Source organism: Hippoglossus hippoglossus, chromosome 7 (genome assembly GCF_009819705.1).
Source record: "Hippoglossus hippoglossus isolate fHipHip1 chromosome 7, fHipHip1.pri, whole genome shotgun sequence".
Taxonomy (NCBI): Eukaryota; Metazoa; Chordata; class Actinopteri; order Pleuronectiformes; family Pleuronectidae; genus Hippoglossus; species Hippoglossus hippoglossus.
The window spans coordinates 14,454,860-14,475,293 of NC_047157.1; the positions used below are offsets into that span (position 1 = coordinate 14,454,860).

General features: G+C 42.1%; 3 protein-coding genes across 4 annotated transcripts; 2 read left to right on the forward strand and 1 right to left on the reverse strand.

Annotated features, from left to right (window-relative positions):
• Positions 1 to 51: 51 nt before the first annotated feature.
• zgc:195245 (uncharacterized protein LOC565483 homolog) lies at positions 52 to 3,415 on the forward strand. Its single transcript, XM_034589730.1, has 5 exons — positions 52 to 214; positions 1,375 to 1,402; positions 1,794 to 1,944; positions 2,043 to 2,187; positions 2,655 to 3,415. Exons 1-5 carry the CDS (start codon positions 191 to 193, stop codon positions 2,754 to 2,756), a joined length of 450 nt encoding a protein of 149 aa, XP_034445621.1. The 5' UTR covers positions 52 to 190; the 3' UTR covers positions 2,757 to 3,415.
• A 1,919-nt stretch (positions 3,416 to 5,334) lies between these two features.
• inavaa (innate immunity activator a) lies at positions 5,335 to 15,992 on the forward strand. Of its 2 annotated transcripts, none has more exons than XM_034589731.1 (10): positions 5,335 to 5,424; positions 10,223 to 10,325; positions 10,959 to 11,092; positions 11,582 to 11,704; positions 11,794 to 12,028; positions 12,114 to 12,167; positions 12,880 to 13,093; positions 13,934 to 14,083; positions 14,179 to 14,854; positions 15,230 to 15,992. In XM_034589731.1, the coding sequence occupies exons 2-10, from the start codon at positions 10,262 to 10,264 to the stop codon at positions 15,320 to 15,322; spliced, it is 1,743 nt and encodes a 580-aa protein (XP_034445622.1). In that variant the 5' UTR covers positions 5,335 to 5,424; positions 10,223 to 10,261; the 3' UTR covers positions 15,323 to 15,992. The 2 variants fall into 2 exon arrangements, with proteins under 2 accessions (XP_034445622.1, XP_034445623.1); XM_034589732.1 differs by lacking the exon at positions 5,335 to 5,424 and adding an exon at positions 8,201 to 8,339.
• Positions 15,993 to 16,087: 95 nt separating this feature from the next.
• On the reverse strand, positions 16,088 to 20,390 carry LOC117764165 (lymphoid-restricted membrane protein). Its single transcript, XM_034589734.1, has 13 exons — positions 20,206 to 20,390; positions 20,049 to 20,121; positions 19,892 to 19,964; positions 19,777 to 19,804; positions 18,691 to 18,831; positions 18,471 to 18,602; positions 18,144 to 18,300; positions 18,017 to 18,057; positions 17,891 to 17,941; positions 17,446 to 17,594; positions 17,208 to 17,345; positions 16,389 to 16,502; positions 16,088 to 16,308 (listed from the first exon to the last, which is right to left on the reverse strand). Exons 1-13 carry the CDS (start codon positions 20,233 to 20,235, stop codon positions 16,158 to 16,160), a joined length of 1,278 nt encoding a protein of 425 aa, XP_034445625.1. The 5' UTR covers positions 20,236 to 20,390; the 3' UTR covers positions 16,088 to 16,157.
• Positions 20,391 to 20,434: the final 44 nt, after the last annotated feature.

Here is a 20,434-nt window from a genome sequence, read left to right on the forward strand (position 1 = left end):
CCACTATTGACTACTTCCAGGCGGAGTCCGAGGCTCCCTCGTGAACAGCAGCATGTTGGACTCGAGCACGGAAAGAAACACACAGCAGACAAACAGGCTACGTGAGGAGCTGTGATTCTTTCTATCAAAAAATGGACTGAAACAGGTTCACTGCTGCTGCACCGAGACAGTGGACCTCCACCTTCCTGCCATGGAGGGGTCAACTGCAAAAAAAGTGAGTTCTTGCAAGTTGATTTCTGAGGCCTTCACTACTGTCTGAGTGACAGGTCAGTGTCTGGTCTGGTGGCCGTCAGTCACAGGTTTAGTTGAATTCAGGTCAGGATTTGACTTTAACCTGAGAGAGGTAACAGACAAGGCTTATTTTGACTTTTATACAATGTGTCCAACAGACCTTATATTCCTCTTCATATGATTAACAATATAGATCGTCTTGACACAGGACACCTTCACTGGGACAATCAACCACTCACAATCTCTATCTATTTAATAATGTCATTTAAATAAATAAAAATATGAGTTGTCACTAGATATTGTTCTCCATATCTAAAGATTTATTTTCTAATTGTGGATAAATTCTTCCTTCGTTCTCAGATCACTGTTGTACCACTTCAGAAAACATCTTGCTTGTGAACATGTGACTCATGTGACTTTTTAAAACCCAATTTTAAAACATGGTCACATAGTCTTCACTATGGGGTCAAAAATAAACTGTATTTTTTCTTTAGCTACTATCAGATATGCAGCTCAAACACTAAAATGCAAAACATAAATATTGCGTTTATGTATTTTAGGGTTAAAGCATCTTTAATGGTTATGACAAAACAATTCAGTGTGCCTGCGCAAGAGAGAAGGAGAAGCTTTGAGACATGAGGCTGAGTGATTTTGCTGGAATCCATCCCAGCCCTGGATCTTCTGTAGGACAGCTTATGAAGAGAAAAACCTGTAGTCTCTCTGAGAAAGGCTAGACAACAACAAGCATCTGCCATCTGTTCCCGGCTCAGTGTGATCCTTTCCTCAAAGTTACCTGGTTTCAGAGGGTGTGGCAGAGGTATTGTTACCATAGGACGTTATATCATAGTGAACTTAATCAAGATATTTACATCATGTTCTTCCTAATCACTCAATATAACTATATTCATTACAGTGTGGTTAAACCTAACGTTACTGTTCCTCTGACGGTCAGAGTTACGTCACCTCCGGGCTCCAAGTAAACACAGCTCACCTGCTTAAGCAGCACAGCAGGCACTGTCGCTTTTAGCCTTTATCTGATTATGCCCTCGGTCCAGTCAGGTGAAGATCAAAACACCATCAACATGTTTAACTCTGTCAAATGACTAACAGCGCATCTTTTCTTTTTCTACTTTCACACGACAGAAACCAGGATATGGGCGTCACAAAAAAGGTACTTTAATGCACAATTGCTCCAAAAATAATAGAAGTAAAACTAAAACAAACATGCACACGGCTGACAGCACTGTGGATTTGAATATGAAGTATCAACTATTTAACCCATCAAATGCTGTAGATCAATCAGTCTGATTAAACGACTGATTGATTGATTTGTTTGTTAAAACAAGCTTGAACCTGATTAAATTAAGTCGAGTTCCATTATATTTTAGCGATGCTTAAGTTTGGAATTGTCATTGTTCTTTTCTCTTTGAACATACAAACACTGATAATCAGTTATAGTAGGGTCAAGTTTTTTAACTTTGTTTATTGCATGTTGGTAGAATGTGTGGCCTGTGAAGAGTTGAAGGAACAGATTGTGACATTCGCTGCTTTGTGTTCCTCAGAGAATTCTGCAGGCCACCAGCTACTGTCCCGTCAGTCCAAGGCAGACAGCAGCGGTGATGAGACCGTCCACCCCAGGAAGCTGAACGGCTCCTCAGCGGACCCACCGACCTACCAGAACCTGCATCGTGAGCTGCTGCTCAGCCACAAAAGGTACAGGAGGTCAAACATTAAAAACACCATTGATCTTCTCAGCATCAGAGATGGAGCAGGGCATGGTGGGACTGTGTTTGTGTGTACTGACCTTGCAGGGGCCTGGTGCTGGAGGAGAAACCTGAGCTTAAGCGAGTGTTGGAGCAGCGCAGACTGGAGCTGCACAGGGAGGAGGAGATGGCTCAACGGCGGCCTTCAGATCTGGAGACGGAGCTCCGCAAGAGGCAGCAGAAGCTGCAAGAGGTCAGATATAACACAAAGCTGGGAGACATCTAACAAAAACATTATGAAATACAAATAAATTATCTTTGGCCTAAACACACAATTGTTGCGGGTGTTACCATAAGGGTTTGACAAGGCAGGGAGTTTATGGGCCAATGCAAGTACTCAGTAGTGGAAATTATAACTTTTACAACTTAGTTAGTGTACTTGAGTACACTTATGATGTACTCACACTTTGAGTTTTTTCATTTTCTGTTATGTCGTGTTGGAACTTTTGTTTCATGAGGAAATTTGTTTTATTGCCCAAATAATATTTAACAGATGTCAGTACTGGTTAAAGATTGAACCAGTGTCTCCCAACCTTTGGTGACTGTGGCCCCTCACAAAAAGCCCCATGTAGTGCGGCCCCTTGTCACGTGTTCATGTGTCTATGAGTTGTTAGTCCCATAAATTCCACCCTTACACTGACTCGGGCTCTGTTTTGCTAGTACGAGCAGGAGGAGATCAGGCAGAGGGAGAACCAGCAGAAGATCCCAGAGTTTGTCCGTGTGAAGGACAACCTGAGGCGCACTCAGACGTCGGAGCAGTGAGGCCTCCAGGCTCCCATCAGCCCCTGCAGCATCTCACCATAGTGGCCCTGAATGTTTCTGTTCACTGTTTTGTGAGTTATATGTTTGATTGACATATGTGACTCACATGTGATTCTCATAAAAAAAAAAAGATGCACTTTCTGACTTTACATCTCTTTGTGGATTTAAATAACATTTGAATACCAGAATTTGTTTAAGGACAAACCAGGAAATGTATAATCCACATTTAGAAATGTCCCGGTTCTGTTGCTGATGTTTGAGTGGAAGTGCTTATTTTTTGATCATTACTATGTATTTATTTATAATACATATCAATTTGGATCAACAATTGTTAAGGAAGAAGCTGCTACTGTTCAGAGGCTGGATTTTTTTTATGTTTTCTATAATAATTATAAAAATCTGTTTTTTCAAATCCACTTCTCATGCTTCTTCGGGGTCACATCAGTCAAGCCTCATTCTTACTTTAATAGACCACTGTTATGAAATTGCTCACAGACACATTTCAACAGAACTGATTTGCATCAATAGAAACCCTGCCCAGTGCTACAGATTTGCATGTTTGTTTATTTGTTTCGGTCATGACTTTTTATTTGTAGCGTGTCCGTGTTCTGTGGAAATAAAAGGCTTTATGGTTTGCAGAAATGCAACTGTTTTGTTGGAAACAATTCAGAGCACTGGGGACTGATTTGCATGCAGCTCTTCTCCCCGAGGACTCTCACGCTTCTTTCACATGGATGTGGGATTTTGTTTAATTAGCTGATCCTTTCATTCCATCACGGGACTAGAGGAGAAAGCACAGGCCATCTGGAGGAGGCTTTTCAGGATACACAGGCCAGGAATACCCAAGGGCCTGGTTAAAGCACCAGAGACATTTGGGGTAGTCGGTGAAGCCACCGGCTGCAGGCAAATAAAAGTCGCATTTCAACATAAAATCAATCGTGAAAGAAGTAGTCGGATCTATTGCTAGTAAAGTAAAACTATCAATATCAATTAGAAATATCTTATACAAGTAATACTGCTGTGTTTAAAACTGTACTCTGTAAAAGCATTAAAAACTGCACTGTCGAGGTGGAGATTATTTTCATTTACAATATATATATATATATATATATATATACATTATTTTTTATATTCTCGTGATTTTACAATGTACTTTACTGCAATCAATAATAATGTGTAACAGGCTCATCACCTGTTTTGTATGTAAAAGCTGAATCTTTGGTTATATAAATACATATAAATATATTATAAATATAGTGGAGTAAAAAGTATTTCCCTGTGAAATGTAGTGGAGGCAGCAGTTATATCTATAAAGGGTTCATAGCTGTAATCAATGGCTCTGTTAATAAATCATTGACTAATGCTTTATAGATCACGTATTTGCCAGGTCTTGGAAATTCCTCCTCCAATATGTCACCTTTTTGTGTGTGTCATTAGGGCGACCCCTCCAGTGGGAAGCTTGACCAGTCACCTTCGGGAAAAGGGCATCTGGACCAAAATTGAGTTACAATCAGATTATTAAAATCTAAAAACTTGATGTGTTATTAGAAGCCTTTCTACTGTATTTACATTTACAGGTGGCTGACTAACGTTTGCTGATAGCTTATTTAAAAAAAAGAGAAACCCTGTGAAATGTATTAATGACTTACTAACATCAGACTTTATGGGTTGGAGGGTTCTCGCTGATAAACTTAAGTGTCATGATGAAGGAGGATATTCCACAAACTGGCAACCAAAATATGATCGTGTTCAATGACATACAATTGATCCATAAAATAGTACTAAACAATCTATTGACCATTAATAAAACAAATAATGTTTTTCATTTACACAGCCCATATTCACAAATCACAATGGACCTGATTTGGCTTTAAAAAAGTGCATTAACCATCGATCACCGTTTATAAGGACATTTTAAATTGTGTCCTTATGGTAAATGGAAACTAAATAATTAAACACTATAGTTGCTTTTGGCCGCTTTACATAAAAATAAAGTCAAAGAAAAAGAGAAAGAGATCAAATGCAAGAAACACAATAGATAAATATTTGCATGTGTAGTAATCAAAAGTGCATTAGTGTCTATTGAGTGGTCTTTGAAAGTCTTCTGGGATGAAGGGTGGCTCATCATCATAGTTTTCATAGTGAGTGTGGTCTGGTTCAACACTCACATTTACTTGCCAGCTGTTCTGGTCTTTTCCTTTTCTTTTTTTTTACCAAAACTTGTCTCTCCCTGCGTCCATTCATCGTCTGAGGGTCTTTTCAAATTAAAAGCCCCCTCAGAGAGTCGCGTGCTGTGTCACCACCTCAATAGTCAGAGTGTGTCTGGAGAGTCCGCAGTGTTGGACCGAACCATTTACAAAAACTGTGTGGGGGGGGATCCGAAGCAGCAAATTCTTTGCTTTCTCCCACAAAAAAAAACACTTCCTTGATAACCAACAGTTTTCAACCTTAGTAAAAAATATAAAACAAACAACAGTATGTGAAATTTAAGAGGTATTTAACTTTGAAATAAATACTGCAGTAAAACTCATTAAAGTCACCCCCCCAAGTGGAAGTGGATTGGTCCGAAACAGATGTCCCAGGCGTCACTCTCACACAGGATCAGAAAGTGTGGACTGCTGCTGTGTGCAGAGAAGATGCGGTAGAGGAGCACAGGACACAACACAGAGTGAGTACACAACTTTATAACAAGGTTTACTATGATGGGAAAGAAGGAGCAGAGAAAGAGCTGCAACGTGATTCTAACCACAGTGTGCGAGAGGGGTGAGGGATGGATGGTACAAGAGCATAAAGTTTTAATAAACATTATAGAACAGTCACCAGTGGAATAGAAGTGGTTATTTCTGCTGTTTATAATCCCTTAAAGCAAAAATGCTACAAAGCATCATGTCATAGTGATTAGTGCTCACTCTACTTCCTTATTGCACAGTAATAGCAATGGAGTTACTTAATGTAGTAATCCTATCAAAAATATTTTAAAGTCCTACATTCAGAGTAAGTACAGTAGCATTAGTAAGATAGTACTCATTATTGAAATGTCCACTTTCATGATGTTATGTAATCGACACCCCCCCCCCCCCCCCCCCCCTTGTGCTGCAAAATGAAAAAATAAATATTAAATATTGTGCTTATGTCTTATACTTAAAGTGAGTGGTAATAACGAAATAAATGTTGTGCAGTTTAAAGTACACCTCTCTCTCTGAAAACTTTCAGTGTGAAATTGAAATACTCCAGTACAAGTACCTCAAAGGTTGTACCAGTATTTGTGTACCTAGGTACTTAGTTACTTTTCCACACTGGTAACTTACTTTACTCAACCGTCTGTACTTCACTACAGTGATTAGGGACTTATAATGTGCTTTCACCTTTTTGCTAAAGTATTTTCTCCTTGTACTCATCAGTACTTCAATAAAATGGCTCCTTATAGTAATCTAATACCAATATGAAAGGAACGACTCTTTGTAATGAGTACATTTACTTTTACATACATATTATTGTTGATACCACTGTATGTTACTTCAGTAAAAAATTCACTGCAGAGCTTTAATTTTAATGGATTATTATAGTATAGTATAGTATAGTATAGTATAGCATAGTATAGTGTGGTGTATTATAGTATAGTGTAGTATAGGCACGGCAAGGCAATTTTATTTACAAAGCACTTTTCATATACAAACAATACAAAGACAAAATTTAAAGTTCCATTTCAAAATCTGAAAGCCCATAAAAATACAATTTAATATAGAAGAGTAGAGTAGAGTAGAGTAGAGTAGAGTAGAGTAGAGTGTATGGTAAATATAGGATATATAGTAAAAGATCTGAGTACATCCTCCACAACTACTGTTCTTCTTACTATCTGTAAAAGAAAGGTTATTAACCTTCACTAAATATGATGTGTCGGGTTCTTGCTAAATGATAACTTGTTTACCATTAATATTAGTTTAATAGGTTGCTTTCACTTTAAGAAATAAAAATGGGGGACTACAGACTTGAGGGTGGCAGATGTTTGCGACCACTGCAGCAGAATAGACACAATCCCCCTACGGTCGTCATGTTGACAGACATGCAGTGCTACTGTGGTGCCAAACACAACACCTCTGTGTTGATATGCCCCTGGAGTCCCCCAGGTTTTTATGTGTTAACTGGGGCCACTTATGGGTGAAAGGCTGAACCCACTTCCTGCCAGTGGGCTGTGCTGACCACCGGTGTCCACTCAGATGCCTCAGCGTCAGAGGGACAAGGTGCAGTGATACCCGGGCAGCCCTTCAGCCTCTGGTGAACAATGGAGCATCTCTTCTGGCCCTCTGTATTTACGTTATCGCTGGGCTGTGACCGTGCTGCTGTGTCTGGGCAGCATATGGCCTCCAGAGACCGAGAGCAGGCTGGTGTGGTGCTCATTACCCCTGTATTGTGTCTGTTGGAAAGCTGCAAGACGCTGCACTGCTCGACAGTGTTGATCTGAATGAGCACTGACAAATAAAAGAGGCTCACAGTGTTTAAGCCTTTAATATCAGCGTCTCACAGCGATGGCTCACATTAACTTCATGTTATCATAGCCTCCACTCTGCGTTCTGCTGCTGTCTGTGGAGTTTCCAAACTCAACACTGCTTCTTCAGGCGAAGATCTGACTCCAGTGACTTGCTGTGTAATACAACACTCAATTTTTTTTTCTATTTTGCCGCTCCCCCACATTGATGCACTTTTCTTCCAGCAGCCCACAGTGTGTAGAGTGGATCCATTTTGCTGAATGGATTTTGGCTTCTCATCAGACTCTGAAATAAGGCATGCTGTAAAGTCGTTTGGTTTCTTCCATAGTATCAGCACTCAGCGGAGAATCTTAATTACAGGGTTCAAACAGGCCTTGGTCTGGTTTCAGGCATCCCTCACTGTTTCCTCGGCGAGGCCGGTCCCCGTTGGTAATTCCTGGGCCGACCACAGTGGTAATGAGCACGGCGGCGGTGGCGGCATTCCAGGAGATCGCAGCTCCAGAGGCTCATGGGAAAGGGTGGTGGGGGAAGTCTGCGAGACAGTGAGTCCACATCGTGATCTCTTGCCATAAACACCCACTTCCGTTGATGTTGCGCTGTCACGGTCGGGTGAGCAAGTGAGGATGGGTGGGGACCTTCAGCTCGCATCCCCTACACGTTCCCAGAGTCTTCATTAGCAGTGATCACACGCTCATCTCAATTATGATGTTATGAATACATCAATCTAGTCGGCCGGGTGGAGACAGTGCTATCAGCTCCTAACTCTTCAGGAAATGGGCTTCTGTTAGAAAAGTGTTGTTTTTTTTCTTCCGTGACTCCAGGTTTTTTTTATGAAAGCTATGATAAATGGCTCTGCAATAAGCTGCAACTTCTCGTGAGATTCGCTCACCCACCCACTCACTCAGCCTATATCTCCGACCACAGACTCTTGTGAAAGTCTTCAGAGAGTTATGGGGTGTAAGTGGGTAAATCCCACATTACTCTGCCTGTGTCTGATTACCGGGCTGGATCCCTGTTGACGTCTTTCAGTGAGAGAGTGCCGCAGAGCTGGAGCCGGGCGTTTTTTGAGAGTACAGCAGACCCCGGGCCTCGCAGGGTAAAAAAAAATAACTCAGCACTGTTCCTTTCTCCACCTCTCAGCTGCAGCCTTGTCTCAATATCGGCCAAACAATGCAGCTGAGGCCTGAAGCAGAGTCGTCAGCAGATATTGTGCCTACAGCAGATTATTCAGTCCGGTCCGTGGATACAGGGCCTTTGTTGCACTGTTGTTTTACTGACTCGAGCTGCCTGGCTCTGCCTCATTGTGCTACCGGCTGTTCGTATAGCTGTGTCAGTTCACATGAGTTGCTGTGGTGAATGGGTCCGGCCGACGGGATACACAATAATATCCTGTTAGAGGACGTTCTCATCCTCACGGGCTCTGAGTCTTCCTGGCCCCTGCAGGAAAAGGCCTGATACCGATCTCCAAACACGGAGCATGAGACAGGAGCTGGGGATTATAAACAGCAGCTCTCGCAACACACTCACTCATGTTGTGTTTTTAAGTCACCCTGCCCCCCCATCTCCACCCCTTTTGTTCCTGACTGATAACTCATCATTTACTTCTTGTTTTTTCACCCCTTTCAGTTTGTTTATAAGCAAGATTATGCAAAAACTACTGGATGGATTACCATGAAACACGGAAGGATGTGATATGAGTCAAGGAGCGGTGTGGTGTGGCTCCGGATCAGGGATCTGATCTTAACACTGCTAGATACTGTGTTTTTTTTTTTACATTTCCCAGGGAATAGTTCATGGATCTTGATGGAAAAGATCAGGTACATTCAGGGAACTGATATTTATGTGTGTGTGTATTTTGGTGCAGCTTGATTGACTTTAAAGGGGCCTGTTGGGTGTTGGAGGGTATGTGCTCTACGGAGTGACATTCTAGTATTTACATGATTTTAACACAGAGGCTGCCTTAGGAGTCATCAAGTTTCTGAACTGTCCCTTTAATGAATGTGTGGCATTGATGCAATGCAAGTCAATAAGCCAACAAGGTCTCTCGTGACCTGCTGGCCTTTTTAATGAGAAGTTGAGGGTGTTGGCAGACATGTGAGATCAAGAACTTGAGCTAAAATAAAAATAAAGACTTTTTTTCCTCTTGTCCTGAGGCAATGTTTTACGAAATCAGTCACACACAGATCTCCTGGCCTGTTTTTAAACGCCTTGACTTATCATTTAACTGAATCTCCAATTTGTTGTTGTCACTGTTTTCCTCTTCTTGCCGTCGTTCCTCTCCAGAGCTCATTTTGGGTCATTGTCAGTCAGATGTTTGGTGGGAAAGCGACAATGGAGCAGTGTGGGCCATAAACATGAATTGTGCTCGCCTGTTTGTGAAAGTGTGTTGTTGAAAATGGGCAGCGTTGCACAGGAGTCAGCAGGGACCTTGTGATCCGATGCTGTGTGGACAAGCCCAGCATTGAGACATTCTTCCACTTCAAAGCCCCCAGAGGGTTTTCTGGACACTGGTTGAATGGGAGCTGAGGGAGGGGTGCGCGGGGGGGAACAGGTGCAGTCCCTGAGTGGGGTAATTCCTGCCGCCATCTGCTTTCTTTTTTGGGGTCTGGGCTCTTTAAACGCCCTCTGACACGCCTCACGGGGACACGCTCCCCTAGCCAGCCGCACCGTGCCCCGTCACCATGGCATCACGATTCGGATTAACCCCTGCACATGTGCCGAGTCAACCGTGGGGGTCTGCCTCCTTTGTGATGGAGCATGGGAGGCAGAGGGAGGAGGAGGAGAGGGAGGAGGAGGAGGGAGATACGGAGCTGCATGGATAAGTGTGTGAAAGGACACTCGCCAGTCATGCACCTTTGTTAAGTAAAGGAGGAGGAGCCCGAATGAATGAAGCCATGTGGCTGCAAAACAACAGCAGAATCTTTACTCCTCTAAGTGACCAATCTGATTTCACTAACCCCAACAAACCTTTTTCAACAGGTATTTAATAAAACAGCAACTTGAGAGCACAGAGTGAAGATGACAGCCATCGAGAGTAAAGAGGAGATCAGTGACACCGACAGTGGGATAATCCTGCACTCTGGTGAGAACACTGTGAGGAGATTATCAACACAGAAATACACCCTCTAATTTCCAAACATTTCATCTTCACATTCAGGCTGAACTATCAATAACAAAACACAATGACACTGCTCATTTTAGGGCTAATATTCATATTTGAAAAAAGTTTCATGATCAGCTATTAGTAACTTCTTTTTCGATAAAAATGTGTGTTTTGATTAATGTTTAAATGGAATTTAAACTTAGAGGAACTTTTTTTTAAAGTTGAAAAATAAAGCTAAGGGGATTTTTTTTGTTATTTATAAACCAATATATACACTGACACTGAGTGTTTTATTTTTTACTGACCTAATAATGGCCCTCACTGACGTACTGCTCACATAATAGGCTCACAGTGATGCCAGCAGCCCACATGACACGGCCCCATGCAGGCAGGAGAAAACACCGACAAACAACAAAAGGCTTTTATACTGTGCAGCACTGAACTGCTTAGATACAAGATATAAGCACCAATGCCAGTGTAAATCCAGAAGAAACACAGTTATAAATAGTATACTTACGTTATATTTTATATTAAATATATGTTTATTTCCATGGTAGATACAGAGGCTGGTGAGGAAAGGTTGATCTGATCCTCTCTGTGTTTCCTCTGCAGGTCCAGACAGCCCCACGTCCCCGGTGAAGGACCTGACCACTCACACCAGAGCCCTGAAGCTGAAGCACCAGTCTCTGGAGGAGCGTCTGGAGCTGTGCCTGCTGGAGCTGAGGACGCTCTGCATAAGAGAGGCGGTAAGTAGCCCTGGTAGATGAAAGGGTGTCGGCACTAACAAGCTTTTATTTCTAATGAGGAGCTCCTCAATGAAAGGTTAGGATAGCGCTCTGTGTGTCAGGGTCAAAATTACCTCTGCCAAGCAGGTTGTTTTCACCCCTGTCCGTTTGTTTCTTACATTGATGAAGCAAAAACTACTGTACGGATTTCCACCAAACTCGGTGGAAGGATGCGGCATGGGTCAGGGAAGAAACCATTACATTTAGATGTGGATCTGGATCAGGGAGCAGATCCAGGATTTCTTTAACATTGCAAGATAATGTGTTTTTTAACAGAGACTAATTCATGGATCTTGATCAAAAAAGTTTTGTTTGGATTCGGATCCAAATTAAAATCTGTATCTATTGAATTTAAATGTGGTGTCATAAGGGTGTTGAGCCTTGGTGGAGGAATTGCCATTCTAGTTTTTCCATTAATGTAATCATATCTTTTATTTTGTTTTTTTACAGGAGCTGACTGGTTCACTTCCCTCTGACTATCCTCTGATGCCAGATGAAAAGCTTCCTCGGATCCGAAGGAGGATTGGAGCTTCCTTCAAGCTGGATGAAGGTCTCATCCATCTGGATAACGAGGTACGAGCCACGATCATTGTTGATGAGCGAGTAAAAGAGGCTTCAACCCATGAGCTAAAACTAAATGTCAGAACTTGCCTCTATCCCAGGATTCAGAGCTGCATTCGCTGGAAACTGACTTGGCTCTACAGCAGCAGATTTATGAGGCGGCTCGCAAACTCTCACTGGAGCAGAAACTCAGTAAACCGCAGAAGAAGAGCCGGCTGCAGCAGTGCAAGAGGGAGGAGAAGAAAGTGAAGGACCTGCAGGAGGCCGTGATCCAGTACAGGATCAAGAGCGAGTGCAACTCACCGTGCATCAGCATCGCAACCAGTCACAACAAAGGTGAGGGAGGCTGCTGCTCCCTGCAGGCCCATGTGTACACTGCACTCATGAACAGTCTAATATAATGCTTGTTTTCTTTGTGCAGATGTGTGCATGTCTGATGACAGCTCCCTGTCTGATGTGGTGGCTCTGGATGAAGGTGAGTGGGGGGTTCATTAATATGCACATCATCACTCTCTCATTAATTGTTTAAAACATGTAGAGGACAGAAGTCAGTGGGAGAGGAAGCAGCAAATCAACAGTACATTTGACACTCATTCTTTAGCAAGGCATGCAATTAAATGTTTTGTAGAAGAACAATAGTATAAGCATTGAAGTAAACTCAAAGTACCAAAAGTAGAAGCACTCATGATGCAGAATATTCTATTTTAGAATAATAGATATATTACAACGTAGTACACCATGGATGAATCAAGCCATATTTGATCTTAACTTATAAATATGTATCATATTTTATTTGTTAATTATATTTTGTATTTCTAACCTGAGTCTGCAGTGTAATGGGTAGTTATGTACAAAAAATGTAGTTAAGTAAAGAGCACAGTATTTGTATTTGTGTCTAAAAGTGTAATGGAGTACAAGTAGAAAGTATCAGACATTCTCAAGTACAAGTACCTCTAAATTTTACTTAAGAACAGCACTTGAGTAAATGTACATAGTTAATTTCTATAATTGTATGTAATAGCTAATGTAGATCAGATATATTTTGAAGCAGTGTGATGGCCAATTGAGAAGATAGCAGTTTCAATGAAGCATCCATATTGTTGTGGGCTGAAAATGTAAAAGAGTCAAGGGACGACAAAAACAAAGCATACTCTCACACTCCTGATCTTCTCTCTGGTCGTCCCCAGACTTGGACTCGTCCAGCTCCATCTCTCCTCCTGTGTTGGGCACCTCCTATCCCGACCCCCTCCAGCTGTCAGCCAAGCCCCTGCAGTCATCAGGCCAGCTCAGTGTGGGGTACGAGCGCTCTCCCATCCAGAACTCTCCGTGGAAGGAGACCAGTCTGGACCAGCCGTACCAGAAGGCGACAAAACCTCAGTCTGGGTGCAGCAGCAGGTCCAGGTGTGTGTTTGCAACCAATTGAAAAGTGTCCTGTACCGGGTTAGAAACTCACAGAAAACCTCCTAAACAGTGGTTTAATGGGTAAAAAATGTGTTTCAGCTGCAAGCATTGATTTTATTGGGAAGGCCAATGGAAACCCTTTGACCACTTCACTTTTGCACAAATAACTATCACTGCCAAATGATTTAAACTAGTTAGAACATTGAAATACACAATTACTGTACCTGGTAGAGTCAAACTAAAACAGAAAGTGATTTAAACAATAAATATGTAAATATTTTTCCATATTACGATATTAAAATGAGCATTAGAGAGAAAAAACACTTTCCTCTGTCTCAGTTTTAATTTGTTTAAATTGTTTTTTCGAAAACATGTTCATAAAAACCTGTTGAGGTGAATTGTGGTTCATACACTTCCATAAATGTGTCAAGTGGAAAGTTGCTTTGTGCCTGGCACACATTTTGCTCATAAAATTCCCCTCCAGTTCAAATAAGCTCCCTCATTCCTAGTATAATTTCAACCTATACACTATATTTACCACTACAAACACTGGGTAAAATGTCAGTTTACACACATCTTAGCCTATGTGTTCATGTTTTGGATGGATGTGCCAAACCAGTACTATACTATACAGTTAAAACGTCTCAGCCTCTATTGAAAGAACATGTTTTATTTTGATATTTACAGATTAAATCTCCATAAAAATTAATAATATTGAGATCTATGTGTAAAGCTGCCCTCCTGCCACTGGTTCAAGTTTTATGATGGACAGTCTGCAGTCAGGAGACCTGCTCCATGCTGCGTGACTCATGTTGTCCCTCCTGTGTTTGCTGTGTGCAGTAGTCCAGCAGGAACCCAGGTATCAACCGAGAGCTGCAGGATTCCTCTGTCTCAGTTCATCAAGAACTCGGCCCTGCGCCACATCAACTCCACCAGCGCCCCCTCCACCCCAGAGCTGCACATACGTCGCCAATACTCCCAGTCCTTCAGGTAAATTGTATAAGATTTATCAATCACCTGGTGTTCAGAGAGCATAACAACACATGAACTTTAGTTTTACAGTTTCACATGATGTGTCTTCTCAGACTCGCCAAAAATAAGCCGCCTGCTGAACCGGAGCGCGTCGGTTCAAACAGTCGAGGACGAGCCAAGCTTCCCCAGCTGCGCTGCCTGGCCGACCTGATGGTGCGTTCTCCAGAGTACTCCCCCCTGCGTCTGTGCCAGTCCAGCTCTGAGGACAGCAGCTCAGAGCACTCGTCCTCCTCCTACATCAGCTCTCCTGGCAGGGAGGGCCCCACTGAGATGCCAAAGCTCTGCCCGCCGCCTTACGGGTTCCACTTCGGAGCGCAGAAAAAAGGACCCTCCAGCTTCCCCGGCTCCCACAAGAACAACACCCAGTCTCCGCCTGGCACCAGCTATGTCAAGGCCATGGCAGAAGATGGTCCCCTGTCCCCTCAAGACCTGGCCATGGGGAAGTGCTTCTTCTCCACCCCCCCTGTGGCGCGCCGTTCTCAGCAAAGACAGTGTCAAGACAGAGCGTCGTCCCCAAGGAGAATCCTGAAGCCCCCTCCGCCTTACACCAGGCTGGTGCGGGCGCCCTCTCTGAAGGAGTACCCCAACCACGCCATCAGGCTGATGCCCAGGGAGATTGTGTCGGAGGAGCTGAGGTCGTGGCATCAGAGGAATCAGCTGCAGAAGTTATGGCCGGGCAGCATGGATCAGCAGAGCTCCACCTTACCTCACCTGCATCCATTTCAACAGGTTGGTACTTATAATGATGGAAATTTAACAGTCCCAGTCCGACAGGAGGAATTAATGGACCAGTGTGTAGGATTTAGGATCTATTCACAGAAATTAAGTATAATATTCATAATGTTGTTTTCATGAATGATTTTTTTATTATTACTATTTTTGTATTATTACTATTTATTTGAGGAACCATATTGTACAGAAAATCGAAGTTGGCTTTCATGGGAGCTCAGGTCCCTTTCAGAGGGGCCTAGTTCCCCATAGTTCCCCTTAGCTCCCCTGTTGAACCACAAGTGGAACCATCACATTTTTCTAAATTTTTGCTTTAAAAAAGTACAGAATGCACAAGATGAGCACTGATCTCATGTGTTGATGTGTTTTTTGCAGGGCTCGGGCAATGTGATTCTCCAGAGAGCTGCAGACGGGACTCCGCTCCAGTGGTTTGTGGCCGAGGACGCTGAAATCGTGAGCCAGGTGTAGCTGAGACCTCTGCAGCCTCTTCAGCAGGATGTACTTTGTGCTATTCGTTTTTTATTTATCTCTGTATTTATTACGTCTTTGGACTCTCTGTGAGATTTAATGTTGACATGATGCAGAAAACACGGACCTGTTTGGTCCCCCGATGAGCACATTTGTCTCTTCTTTTAATTTAAAACTTAATGTAAGGTGATATACCACTTTTATTTATTTTTAAATAATTTTCCTTTACATGTTGATACAAATTTGAAATGGTGAACTGCGGTTCATAAATTGAATAAATGTGTCAGATGGAAAGTTGCTTTGTGGCTTGCACACACCTCAAGTAGTTTTCAAATAAGCTTTCTCATTCCTAATATAATTTGAACCGATACACTATATTTATCTACTATTTAAAGTTTCCCTTTGCAACCTAGAGACTTACTGCTGGAAATTTGAAAATGAAATTTATATATATATATAGTTACAATTTTACATCTGTCTATCCATGACGTGAAGTAAGATTAATCTTAATGTTTGCTTGTAACTCTTGATAATTAATCACTGATGCCTTTAACGGTGGTTTGATGAATGTTTTCACTGCAGTTTGCTGTTTTGTTACTAACCAAGGGATTGTATCAGTTTTGATATTTTTTTGTATATTTATAATAAATATAAAAATGTGACTGAAAATGATGTTTGGGGTATTTTTTGTATCTAGAAAGTGGAGATGAAATAAAGTATTTCAGAACAGAGTTACATCAAAATGTTTTATTTTTTACACACAACAAGCTTTCCAGCCAGGTGGATTACACACGTACTCTTTAGGGTCCAGTCGAATGGTTTCCAGAAGAACAGCTCAAGGCTCAAATATTCCATTGTGAAGCTTCCACAGAATGTACGTCAACGTGATGACAAAGAAAAGCACAAACAGGTACAAGCAGAGGACGACCCAGCGACAGCGATACAGCCAGTGAGTCAGAGGACGTTGTCTCCACGAAGATCTACACCTGGTGAGAGCGTCAGTGAGTCTGTGTGTGCAGAGGAAATATTCATCTAAATTATTTGAATAAATATTTGTTTTACATACGTGCCCACAGAGATCCGTCGGAAGATATTGGTTCTCTTTTTCTCCTTGTCTAACTTCTTCTTTGACAACACAGCTTTGCCCTTGTGTCTCTGTCGCAAAGTATCCAGAGGGGGGCTGTGATAGAGACACACAGTTTAAAGATGTTACTCCAGCTGAATTATTCCACTACAATATCATGCAAAGTTACAATGGGAACGGTGTAACATGACCTGTGTTGTCTTATAATGGATAAAAAAATTGAAAAGGAAATTAAAAAAGTCAAATGAAAATAACAGAAAAAGCCTTTAACAAAGTCTGCTATTTTTACCCAATCTTGGAAATGTCAATTGTTGGGATTCATTGGGGCAAATTGCCAGATTAACTTGTAATTAATTAAATCACAGGCAGCAAAGTCATTGCCACACAAAGTCTGCGGCCAGGTCAGTAATCCAGCTTAAAAAAACTGATAAATAAACTCCAAACAGAAAACCTGTGGGTTCAACATAACTATCTCTACCAAGGAGGTTATGTTTTACTTGGTGCCATCTTTTTTGCCTGTTAGTTAGTAGCATTGCAACAAAAGCTATTGGACGGATTACCAAGAAACCTGGTGCAAGGATGCATTGTGGGTTAGGAAAGAGCACACTACATTTTGGTGTGGATCCGGATCAAAGGGCAGATCCATTCAAATCTGGCTTGTTTGTAAGTTGTCTTGAAAAACGGACTTTAAAAAAATGCAATGACCGCTATTGTACATAATAATCAGTAAATAAACAGCATTAGAAGACCACATGTGCCAAACGCAGACATTTTTCATGGATTTTTGTTCCCAGACTGTACTTTTTGTTTTGTGTTTTCCTGGTGACCACTTGTTTTAAGGTGGGGGGCTCTATGTTGGGTGTGGGAGGAGCGTCCGGAGAGTCCGGAGGAAGCTGAGCAGCCGAAGCTTGTGGTGGATTTTCATCTGGATCAATTGGCCTGAAATATAAAAAACAAATAAGGTGATGCATGCTTGTTGATTTTAAACATTTATCATGTAGATCAGATGCAGAGCACAAACACTCAGTCTCTAGTTGACCTGTCGTCTACTGAGTAGCCGTCGTCCTTGGCGATGGCACAGCAGCTGGACTCTGAGCTCAGGGATGGAGACGGACACGCGGGGAAGGACTTCTTGCCGGAGGAGCCACCATGAGCCGACCGCTTCTTCGAGTCTCGCTTTTTCTTCTCCTGCAGAGACAAAAATTAATTATACTTTCTAAACTTAATTTGAACAATTTCTTTGAACTTCACTGCACGTCCAGTGACCAGATAAGATGACCTGAAGTGCTGCCACCACCAAAATATTGTTGTATTCTCAAAGTGTTGACAATGCATGACTCAGTGTCAGATCATGTGTGACCAAACTAACGGGTAAAAATCACTGATGTTCCTTCTTCACTTTGCTCATTTTCGCATTTCATGTACGTGATGTTTTGTCACTGAATCTCCAGCATTGACTTGGCTCAGTAAAGAAACCTTCTTACCTGTGTTTGACTGGGAATTATTGATACACTGATCCTCCGACGGCTGTTGTTCTAATAGAAACAAGAGGGAGAGGAGATTATGAGCTGAAGTGAGATGAGGTGCAATAAGTCCCATTCTCTCCATACCTGCTGAAAGCTTTTCCGTCTGCTGTCACTGTCCCCTGGATCTACGACAAGAGATGCACTCGTCAGTCAAATGTCGGCCATGACAAACTCTTCAGACAAACAGACGGACTAAAGTAAAGAGGAAAACCTGGTGAGGCTCTGGGGTCGATGATGTTTCTGCTGGAGTTTTGCTGCTGGATCATCTTCTTGGCCTCTTCCAGCTCGGCTGCGTTTCTGTCTTGTCGCTTCCTCAGATTCTCCACATGAGCCACCATGAGCTCCACAGCCCGACTCACTCGAGCCTCCTGATCAATAAATAGGTTTAGAAATGTATACAATCATGCAGATCAATTATGAATATGTTACAGATCAATATTTTGTTGGGTTGCCAGGTTAAGAGTCACAATTTTAAAAAATAAAATAAAATGAAAATGTCCCAAGTCGTGCTAAGTCGTCCAGAAACAATTCACATTACCTGGTGCACGGCCCCGAGGACCTCGGCCGTGTTGGAGATTCGTTCCACCGTTCCACCAAGGATGTCCAGAGAGAGCTCCAGTCTCTGCAGGATCTCACTGCGCTTACTGTCCAGACACAGGTCCTTCAGTGTCTGAAAACACACACACACACATACGTGACCCCGCTCTGTGGTGGTGTCATACAGAGACTTCAGATTAACCGTCTCATACTGATTGTACCTCCAGGGTCTCTCTGCCTCTGGTCAGCTCCAGCTGAATGTTCTCCTCGGCCATGTTGCGGGCGTGCTCCTCCGCCTGCAGCCGCTGCTTCAGGGTGTACTGATCACAGCGGAAAGCCAGAGAGATCTGAGAGAAGGCCGACTGACAACACAAAGCAACACATCACTCAGGTTTTCAGTGAGGGAACATTTCTTTTTGTGTGTTTGTCTGAATCTTTGTCAGGCTTCACTAAGAAACTAACACAAACTGTATTGATTCAGCTGTAATACTTTCTTTGAAATGACAATAAAACTTAAAAAACTTGAAAAAAACGTAAGCTTGAGGAGAGTATTTTAAAAAGTAATGGCCCAGATTTAATCAATTTTGAATATTTACGGTTTCAGGACAAAATCAGAAACCACAAACTCAAAACCAATATTAGGGAATAAAGTCACAAAGAATTCAAAACACAAATAATGCACTCATGTAATATATCGAGTGGTAAAATGCCCAGCCCATCACACACACACATATATTCTAGGGTTTCCCAAATTTAGATCCAGCAATCTGCATACTGGTTTTACCTCCTGACAATAGGAAGGATCGAGTTTTGATGTGTTTATTAAAGTATAATCAGAGGTTGTAAATTTTTCCTCAACCAAGAATGAAAATATTCCAGGGACAGCTAAATTTGTCATCCTCGGAACAATTTGACATAGCCTGTTTTCTTAACTCTTCCAATATAGTTAAGTGAAAGAAATTCACAAGAGAAATATCTTAAAAGGATATTAGACGTGTTTTAAAAATATTTTTACCACATGACAACATAGAATATATCATGATCATTTTAAGGGGGAAATCTAGAAACGTTTCATGGGCCCCCTGGCAGTGTGACATGGACCACCGGGGTACCAGGGTACGAGCAATGTCACAGCTCCAACCACCTCCTTTTTATTTTCTTCATCTTTAGTCTTTTTAGAAATGTGTGTGTGCATCTCCCTGCATGTGATGTTATTTGTTTTCATGTCTGGAATAAATCAAAATACAGAACTCAATAAACAACATAATCTGCAGGATGTGATAGTGAATAACAAGTAGGAGCCTTACCTCCAGATCTTTCTCTGACATCTCTACACTGTGATAAAAAAGAAGGGTTAATGAATTAAAATAAAACCTATTATTTAGGGTGAAGGTTGTGGGTTTTTGTGTAAGTATATTGCACCTGTTGAGGCCTACGCGCTCTATGATGGACAGCTCGTTCCAGCTCGTGATTGGCAGCTCCTCTTGACTGGTTTCTGCTCCCAAAATAAAATCCAGATTATATTTAGAGCCATTGTCACCTTTTCATGAGAGTTTTTGTTTCAGCTGTGTACATGTACCTTCTTCACTGTCCTCACTGCCCGGCATGGGGGGCAGACTGTAGCTGCTCGTCTCTGCATCAGGCTGCAACAGCTTCACAAACATCAGGTCGGAAATCATTAAACAGAAAGTGCTGGACAGTATTAACAGGAGCAGGCGGCAGATTACCGGACTCACCTCAGCAGGCATGGCTTCATTAGCTGCCATCTTCACAACAATAATCCAAATGTCTCCCTCAGATTACATCAGAGCCTCCACACAGTGAACAGAGGATTTCCAATGTTGCTGGAAACACAGATATTTGAAAAAGTTCCCATCTGTGTTTGGTTTATTTTCTCCTTCAGTCTCTCTCGTGTACTTAGAACAGATAATCCTATTATGAGATCCACAGACAAACCAGAGTATA